The sequence below is a fragment of the Hetaerina americana genome, unplaced genomic scaffold, assembly GCF_022747635.1.
Source record: "Hetaerina americana unplaced genomic scaffold, ioHetAmer1.1.p SCAF_26, whole genome shotgun sequence".
Taxonomy (NCBI): domain Eukaryota; kingdom Metazoa; phylum Arthropoda; class Insecta; order Odonata; family Calopterygidae; genus Hetaerina; species Hetaerina americana.
This window is the reverse complement of record NW_027286830.1, coordinates 6,143,610-6,153,396: the sequence shown is the minus strand read 5'-3', so window position 1 is coordinate 6,153,396 and position 9,787 is coordinate 6,143,610. Positions and strand designations below refer to the sequence as shown.

The 9,787-nt window shown below is 42.1% G+C and overlaps 1 protein-coding gene across 1 annotated transcript in view; it reads right to left on the bottom strand.

Moving 5' to 3' along the window:
• Positions 1-1,796: 1,796 nt before the first annotated feature.
• LOC139689615 (carboxypeptidase N subunit 2-like) overlaps positions 1,797-9,787 on the bottom strand; it is a 545,189-nt gene continuing 537,198 nt past the window's right edge. The window contains exon 5 of the mRNA XM_071586786.1: positions 1,797-2,988. Within this exon, the coding sequence (XP_071442887.1) occupies positions 1,797-2,988 (1,192 nt within the window). The remainder of the gene's footprint in view (positions 2,989-9,787) is intronic.

Sequence of the window (9,787 nt, the reverse complement as noted above, 5' to 3'; positions counted from 1 at the left end):
TCTCTATCACCGCGTTCAACCCCTTCCCTTCCCCCATCGAAACCGCTCTTCCCTTCCACTCTCCCCCTGGCCGTTTTGGGGCTAAACACCGGAGATACGCCGCGTCGAAAGATCTTTTGTTTCGCGTGCGAAAGCAAACAATGACACCACGGTTATTTCCTCACCGTCAAGGTAAGGGTATCACCCTTTTTTTTATCTTTTCCTTCCTCAAATTCCACAGACCCAACTCCACCCACAGGCGCAAACTCTTTTCTTCACCTCCCTGTAAAGAAATCTCGCTCGCGTAACTGGATATTCTGAAAATTTTCTCGTCGAGTTCCCGAATCCGCAGGATATGGATAAGTTTCCAATGATTTTTTTTGCTCTACCCTAAACTTCTTGTACCTCCTCAAAATATAAACGTCGGACACTTTTACCCTTGAACAAGGAATTCAAATTTGAGAAAGAATGCTATTCTCTTCGTCCGTAAAACTTTTCTGGTCGAATTCCTTATACATTCTAATTAGGTGATGTTGCAGTCGACCCAATTCCAGCAGCTATGGAACCGTATTCTTCTCTGATACAGTCCATTAGTATATTAAAAAGTTTGAAGAGAAAAATAGGCAGTGACTGAATTGGCATACTTAATTAACTTTTTTTTATTTTAAGTCTTCGGTTATCTTAAGCCATATCTTGATAGCTCCTGTTTCAGATCCTTTGGTACAAAATGTATTTCAGCAAGTGTTTTTCAATACATAAGACTAATAGATTTTCCTTTGGCTTTATTGACCACACGACCGATTTTTTTAACTTCATCGATCCTAATTTTATATCAAGCGCAAGATTTTCTTTTCATGATTAGAACATGGAGGTACTCAAATTAATTTAAACGCCTCTGCACTCGATTTGAGATATTTTTCATTGTGGGTTTTGGCTTAAATCACCATAGCCTTTGAAAACGTATCTCGTCAACACAAGAATCATCCAAAATTGCTGACAAAGTTTTACAGAGTTGTATTATTTCAATACAATTCTGCATCATCTCCGTCTTTTTCTCAGACACACTCAAATTTCACAATTATTCTCTCAGTTGCAACAGTTAGGACAATTTAATTTAAAAATATATAAGCAGTATTTTAATGCAGACCAATATGATGCAGTACTACGAATTCCACTCTGTAACTTTCAGATCAGAAAGACTAGGAAGAAACTTTCAATTCAGCCTACGGCAATGAATTTTTTTTGCAAACGATGGAGTCAAAGGGAATTCGGTCGCAAGGAAAACATTAAACATACACAATTTTAAAAAATCCACTCGAGTCAGCACGACGGAACGTTAATTTAAAATACGTGATGATTTTCACGCATGCACACAGTCCCACCTAATTAGATTTCCGTTGCAATGTGTTTCATTGGGAAGATATGGAGTGCAATACAGACTTTAGGTGAACACCAAAGGGTACCATCAAAAAGCCATTCCTTATTAGTATGTAACACTGCTTTCGTCCGGGATAAATTTATGGTCCTCATCCAACCAACCCCACACAAGAAAATTTTTAAGTTTATAAAATGCTGATAGGGAAGCTCCGCATTAGATCTCTTCTTAAAAGGACACCCATATGACAACACCATGAATTACGTGACTCAAAAACACACTCGCCCATGCACACGCTCCCCGACGGGATCAGAGGCATTCTTTCCTAAAGAGAAGGTTGTCACATGCCCGTGATCGAGTTCACTCTCTCTCTCCCAACTCTCCCCGCGTCATTCAGTAGGACGTCACAATATATGCACACGTATCCACCGACAGGCATTACTCAGGCGCCGCCGTTGCCAGCCACTGCGGCCGCCCTTGCCGTCAAAGCAGCACCCAGCTCCGGATCCCTCGTTATCTCGTCGATGGTGGCTATGGAGACGTGCTTCCCGTCTGGGTGGTTGACGGGAGCCCCCGGCGGAGCGGCCTTGCCGTTCCTCTGCGGCGACCAGCCCTTCTTGGCGTCCCCGCCGTTGAGGCACTCCTCAGCCCCCCAGCCCCCGTCGTCATCCTCCTCCTCGTGCTGCCCCAAGGTCCCCCGTTTGTCCTCTCGCGTGTAGTAGTGCGCGGCGTGCCTCCGACGGCACGCGCAAGCCGCGATCCCTGCCGTCACCAGGAGCAGCGCGAGTCCGGCCGCCGCCGCGGACGCCGCCACGAGGCCCGCCCGAGCTGCCACGCCTCCCTCCAGCAGGGCCCCGGGGCCTTCGCCCGCCCCGTAGCCCTCGCCGCAGCCCGGGAGGTTCTCGGGGTCCAGCGACCCCAGCCTCCGGCCAGCCAGGCCCCGGGGGCCGAAGCACTCAGGGCAGGAGGGCCCGAGCGGAGACTCGCACGCACGGATCACCAGATCGCTCCCGTTGGCCCACCGGATCATGGCGGCGTTGCACCGGTCGCACGCCCATGGGTTGCCACCCAAACGTATCTCGGGAGCGATCTGGTTCTTCTGCGAGCGGTGCAGAGCCGTGTCGAGGCGGCGGAGGGCGGAGACGTCCAGGCCCCTCATGGCGTTGTCGGATAAGTCGAGGATGCGGATTGAGTTGAGGGACGACACCAGGGTGAGGGGTGGGCGGGAAAGCGCGTTGCCGGATATGTTCAGGATCCGAAGTGCCGGGGCAGGAGCCATTGTCGGCACGGAACGGAGACCCAGGCGGGATAAGGAAAGAACTTGGATTTTTGGGAGTAAGGGTTCGAGGGCAAACGCTATGGCATCGGGAGAGAAAGGATTACCGGATATGTGGAAGGCAGTCAGAGTAGGAGACAGTGGGCTCAGGACGCTGGCTTCGACCCTTTCCAAACGATTGTCCGATATGTCCAGGTCAAGGAGCGCAGGGTTTTCGTTAAACGCTCCGGGGGCGATTTTGGCCAGGCGATTGCGGGCCAAGGAGAGCACAGCCAAGCGTGGACCCGAGAAGGCACCGTCGAGGACCACGGACAAGCGGTTCCCGTCGAGCATCAACCTCTCAAGTCTCTTGAGCGGCCTGTTCGGGGAAAATCATATGTGAAGATTAATTAATATTGAATACATAAATGCCTATAAAATTTACTTATTTCAATCGCAGATTAAACAAGAAAGCCTTAAAATGGCTCATAATCAGGGCTGACAAACCTAATTTCCTGCAACAGTTAATAACATATAAATAAAAAACTTATGATAATCAGCTTAAATATATATGTAGATGAGAAAATACCCACATATTGCGTCGTAAAATTGTTCTCTTTCGTTTTCGAGATAAAAGTACATATAAAAATAGTAAAATACATATAGAAGTTCTTCAGAACAAATCTAGACTATTTACATGGAAAAAGGTGTTTAAAGGATGTTTTCCTTCATGTGAAATTCGTTAAAAATACATTTTGATATCGGTTTCTCCCTCACCCCTAGGAATTTAACAAATATTTTTAAAGGAAAGGTCACTCCGCCAGTTATTATCGCGTTAACGAACCCAATACCTAAATTTAATGTTCTTACTTGTAAATTAGAGGGAAAGTCAAGACAAGCTAATAATTCCAAAAATATGTATGCCGCTGTGAACCAAAAATGCTTTCACAAGCAATTTTCCAAAAGAAGTTTATCTCACCCAAAAACTATTCACTGATATTTTACACAATTATACACCGTATTTATGATTATTCTTCTCCATTCCGGGGCAGACTAGGAATTTTCTTTGCATTGATATTCGTCAGGATTTGAAAAGAATAACAATTTTTAAAAATGGCGTAGATGAAGCATGCAAATTTCAATAAATGTGTTCTTTACAGTAATATTTTGTACGGAAAATGTGAAAATCAGAGCAAAAAATTTCAACATTATATTAGTCATTATCCATGATCAAACTCTAATATTTATAGCGTATTAATTTCCAAATCATTGAACTGCAAAGTTTTGATTTGGATTTCTCCATACCATTCCATTCCTATGGAAATATTTTAGTGACCTCATTCAGACCAATAGTCTGCAGGCTATGATTACTATGCCTTGGCATCGCTTTGGCCAATGGACTGGGCTATGAACATTTTAAAAACGATTGGAATATTCATAAATAGCTTTTAAAGCACTCATATAATAAAATATCAATAAACCAAAGGAATGTGCTGACCTTCCCAGATTAACTCGAGATCACAAACGGGTATGACAAAATAGCTATCCATACCCAAATAAACAGTGTATACCATAAAAAGTTATAAAATATTAGAATACAGTTTTGTTTCATAATAAGGTATTACTCGAAAATTAGCACTTGAAAATACGCATTTTCCTAGATAGTGAATGCGACAGTTTTTAACGCTCCACATTGAAATGAATGAACTGAAATTGTAATTAAGAGGTAAACTTTTGCAGAAATCGTCTTGCATCAAATTCAATCTTTTGCGCCAATTCGTGAAGAAGTTAGGTCCAAAAAGAGATTGTTTGTAAAAGTGTTTGGATTAAATTGACTCATTGACAATTAACTAATCAGTTAATGAAATGACATATGATCAATTTGGCGTAACAATGTTCTCCAGGAAAAAATATCTTACACATGCCATGAAATTAACTATGTTGAACGTATATCCAAAAATTCCAACCACTCGTATATCCTTTTTGGTGAGGTGCACTTGAAATGATTCATTGCTGAATCTAACAAATGCGTCTGACAAGGAAAGGTATCCTGGAAATCATGAGACGGTATTTGTGGAATTGATATCTTATTGATATTACATTTTCTGCTTTAGTCTTACGTCACTGAGCATTTAGTTTAAGCCTTCAAATGACCCCTAAGTTAATAACATTAGTAACACCGACTGGGAAGTCATTTCGTTACAAAACTCGATTCAAAATTTAGGATCCTGAAAAACAATATGTGAGTTTTAAAATTAATTCTAAATTGTTTTCATAAATTGATTGACTAAATAACCCCATATGTACATTTTAAACAAACATTAAAGACTACACTATCCGCAATAGAAATAAAAGCTACCATTTTTTAAACTCGAACCATATTTTCCAATGGTAAAAATTAATAACTTTAATTCAGAAAGACTTGAAAGTGAATATTTAAATATAACTAAAATTAACTAGAATAAGACGTAAGTTGAATAGATATCACGTTCCGATTTTTTTCGATCAACAGAATTTCCAGAAAAGTATATCCAAATCGGATCTAGCCTATTCTCGTACATGTCTTGTTTTTACTCCTTACTTTCTATCGTCTCTATGTGATGAGTCCCCAAAGACAGCAAAGAAAAGAAGAAGCAAAAAAGGTAGAGATAAATACAAAAATTATTAAATAAATAAATTATGTATATTTATGTATATATATGCACATTGGTTTATATGAAAGGCTGGTATGATATTAGGAGGGAAGCTTAGCTCGTTCAACTGGAAATTTCGCACATCAGGTTAGAGAGGACAGTTCTCTGAGCCGCCTCTGACTTCCAAGGAGGATAGAGTACCCAAAAAAATCGCGTTCCTTGGGTGGAGCCTTGCGACTAGGATGTCATATGGCGTCATAGTTTGCGTTTTGGTAAGAATCAAATAATGAAATCAAAACGAGAAATAAATCGAATTAATCCCTAGGAGGCCAACCAAAGATTCATACCAAGGTCTCCGGATGTCTTGTTATAAATCACAGATTAAGGTCATACATATTGCCACAAAGTAGTCCAGTAATCGAGGTAAACTCAAATAATTAAGATCTACAAAACAATATATTACATTAAGTTGCTAGGATTTTCCTTAAGTACATAATGTTCCCCTTTTGTCTCAAACACTTAAAATAAGTACCTCAATAATTCAAATTATTTTTTTATTGATGATTTCTACCCAGGATTTAAGCTTCAACTTTTACAGTAAAGCTGACGAACGAAGAGCAAAAACTAAATCCCTAGAGAATTGAAAAATTTAGCTCACCCAACCATTGAGAGAGGGAAGTAGCACAGTGAGTGGGAGGATACTTATCACGGAGCCGTTAGATAAAACAAATTTAAAATCTTTATTCAAATCCATTGAACATAGTGAAAGCGACTATAAGAGAAAAAATTGGTCGGTTCAAGTCCACACCTTTACGTCTGGAGAATAATACCCCATTAAAAATCGCTCTCTAAGAGTTCCCCAGACGATCACTTGAATTCATCGATCGGGACGGAAAACGAACTCCGTCCGAGGGACACGAGCGTGTGCGTGCGTATGTCATTCACGAGGACGCGGTTAACACCTGGCGTTCAAGTCGTGCAGTTCTGCGGGGAAGGTGCGGAGGGAACGGAGGGAACGGAGGGAGAACGAGGAGCGCATAGTACGAGAAGGGCCGACGAAGGAGATGTAAAGAATTAAATCGATCCGAGAGCTGTTTAAGAAGGTAGATGATGAAGACAAAGACGTTGGCGAGAGAGGAAAGAGTGAAAGCAGGAAAGTAAAGTCCTCAGGTTAAGAGAAGGATGGTGAGGATATGCCTGAGAGAAGAAGGGAGGGGGGGGGGAAGAGGGAGAAAGATGGCAATATAGGAGGAGGGTTTGAGTGAGAGAGATTTCTTGGGAAACTCAAGCGCGTGTCATTCTATGGCGTCAGGGATAATTAGAGGGAGGGCCGGAAGGGGGTTGGGGATGAAGGGAGAGAGGGCGATGGTGATGAGAGCGAGGGAGGCATGGTGCAATGGGAGGAGAGTAGTTAAGCAGTTTAGCCCCGAGGAGAAGGGAAAGGACGTTGAGAATGGACGGGGGGCACCAGGAGAGGGATGGAGTGGAGATAAGAGATTGGATAGCAGAGAGAAGATCCTCCGTGAGAATAAGAACAAAAATGAAAAGATTGGAGGATCCAGACACACAAAAAAACACTTTTTCCTCCGCAATAAAAACTTTTTATAGGAAAAAAGATCCGTCTTGTAAGGAAGGGATGAAGTTATTTTTGAGAAGTGCATTAAAAATTATGATTGGTACGCAAAGTTATATGGAGGATGTGCATTTAAATTTTAGGGTAACGTTTAAGTATTACATAACTGACAGCAGACTCATGAATCATACGAGAAAAAGTTTTCTTGAACGAGACTCGACGTTGGAATGCAAGAGAGACATACCGGGCCAGATAAAAATTATCAAATTAATCCACGAAAATAGTAGTAAGTGAACTGGGGCCAGATGTGTCGGAAGCAGACTAGGAATAAAAAAAAAGAAAATCCGTCAGGGGATAAGGAAGAATAAGGCTGATGAAAACGGAGGATAAAGGATTGGATAGCATGCGAGACGTTTTCCACGGAAAGCCGACGAAAACGATGCGAAAGGTGATGACATAAATTATGATGAAATACGGGAATAAAACGGGATGAATGCAGGCGGGATGAGAATTTAGCAAGTAATAAGGGTGTTGGAGAAGGGGTATTTGTGGAAAAGGAGATGAGTTTAAAAGAGATGGTATTTTGGGGGAGCGGCGGAACATGATAAGGTTTAAGAGGAGTTGAGCAGGACCGAGAAAGAAGCGACGGCTGATTGATTGATTAACGTCTTCGTTAATACAGGGTCGAACTGAGGGAGTTCAAATTTCCTTTCCCTCGGAGCCAGAAGGCAGGTTAAAAATTACCTAGTACCATGAAATAATTCAAACCTATTTAAGGAATTCGAAGACGGAAAGATTATTTTTAAAAATAAATCGGATATAAAAGCACGTTCGACTAGCAACCTACAAAGAAAAAGTCACGAAAACCAAATTTACCTTTTGAATCTAGAGGTTCGAAAAGGGCATATGACGGTAAGGGGGCGTGAGAAGTTAGAAGCGGGAGAGGGGTAGCGTAATATGAAGTGAGAGGGTTCTGAGGGAGATTGGATGAGAAAAAGAGAGAAAGAGAGCGAGAGATGTGGTTTCCCTCCAAGGTTTTCTAGAGGAAGGATATGGTGAGATTTGAAATCCAGCCCTTATGTAAACCAGACCTTATCAAGACGGTGCATCGCTCTTCATCTTGAGAATAAGGTCTCCCTTTCCGTTCCCTTCCATCTCCCACACGCCCCTCCACCCTTAAAACCACCACCACCTCCCCTCCTATGATCCCAGGGAAACACGGAGCAAATTGCGATTTAAAGCAAAAAATATGGGGCGGACGGGGTGTTTAGGGTATGGTGGGTTGGGGAGGTTGAGGGTGAGAAGGTCGCCATGACGCGAGAGGATATACGGGCGGGGTGGGATTGGGAGGAAGAGGGTACGAAGGAGAGAGGAAAAGTGGAAAGATCAGAGGAGTTTTGGGGTCTCGGTACTGGGTTCGTTCCTTTTCCCCTACGACAAAAGTTAGACTCATAAATATTTTAAATGTGATTCCCTCAGCGCGTCCTCTTCTCGCTCGCTCCTCCACAAACGCCCACCCACTCCGATCCCCTTGCCCTCTCGGGCAAACCATTTGAATAATTTGATGGATGTCGCGTAAAAAGAGCCGAAGGTTCGGGGGAGGGGGAAGGCTAGAGGGTGGAGAATGAGACGAGGGAGATGGAGGAGGCGGAGAGCCGAGTCAAGGTGCGGGAGAATATGAGATGTTAAGGGAGGCAAAGCCATCGCGGGAAGGGTTCTTGGTTGTTTTAATGCGCGCCACTCCGCTCTCCAGCCTCCAAATATGCGGTCCCATTGTTCACTTCCTCGTGAAACTCTTTAAACTGCTCGGAGACGTCTTTATACAAATAGGGTGCTCTATCCTCTGAGGAGAGTGGATTTCGAGAATGGGGAGGTAAGTTATATCGCGAAATTTCCACAACGATGGCCGCTGAATGGGAGAGCGCGGGCCGTAATGATGAGGGAATTTTTGCCACGAGGAGGAGGTCGATACGCGATGACTTTATAACCGCATTGAAACATGCAGTGCAAAGAGACCAAGTAAGGGCGTTCATTGTAGCAGGATGAATCGCTTTTTGGGCTCACATCGAACGATATTGTCCCGGTAGAGTAAAACCACTAAGATGTAGTGGCACGAAGATTACAAGGGGAAATAATTAGGTATCAATGTAACATAGAAATCAGACTAATGTCATATCTGTTCTTAGAATCGTTTCTCTAAACGGGATTGTTGTCACTGTAATTTTTACTTCGTATTCTTAGCAAATATTTTGATAGGATGACTATCACTCAGTACCTTCGTAGTCTACGAAATGGCACATGAAGGGTTTATTCCATGTAAATTTCATTACAATTTTACAGCATGTAACTGCTGCATTAAAGTAATAAATGAAATCATTTTTTTTTACATAAACGTCATAAGTTTACTGTAACAAGAATTAAAAATTGAATTCTTAAAAAAATGTTTTCAAAGTACAAAGGTCATTTTTACGCTAAAATAGACACACAATTGTTGAAAACTCAAAAATATTCTCCCATGAACAAATTTGGAAAGTTGCAAATAATTTAAATAAAATAGTGCCTGATCATTTAAATTGGGATCCAGAGCTAACCGCGTTTCTACGAACTGGATGGAGTCCAACATGTTCATTTAATTCATTAAAAGTGAAGACTTGAAAGAAACAGGGGCAAGAGTTCCATCATTTTAACCGCGAAGAAAAAAAGAACAAAGGAATGGCTACGAAACCTTCTTTCATCCTTGTCTGTTAACTGATACAAAGGCAATGCTGTGGAGGAATAAGGACATTAGGTCAAGTTACAGCATGCATGGTAACTAACTCTTCAGTCTTCCACAAGAAAGTATATTAAAAACACGGGTATCGTGCCTTTTAATTAAATAGATGGTTATACAAGAAGCAGAAGCAATGGAGGATTCAAACACGCGCATCAATGTTACCGTGCATAGTAACTGACCCACTAAGCCGGTTTCGATT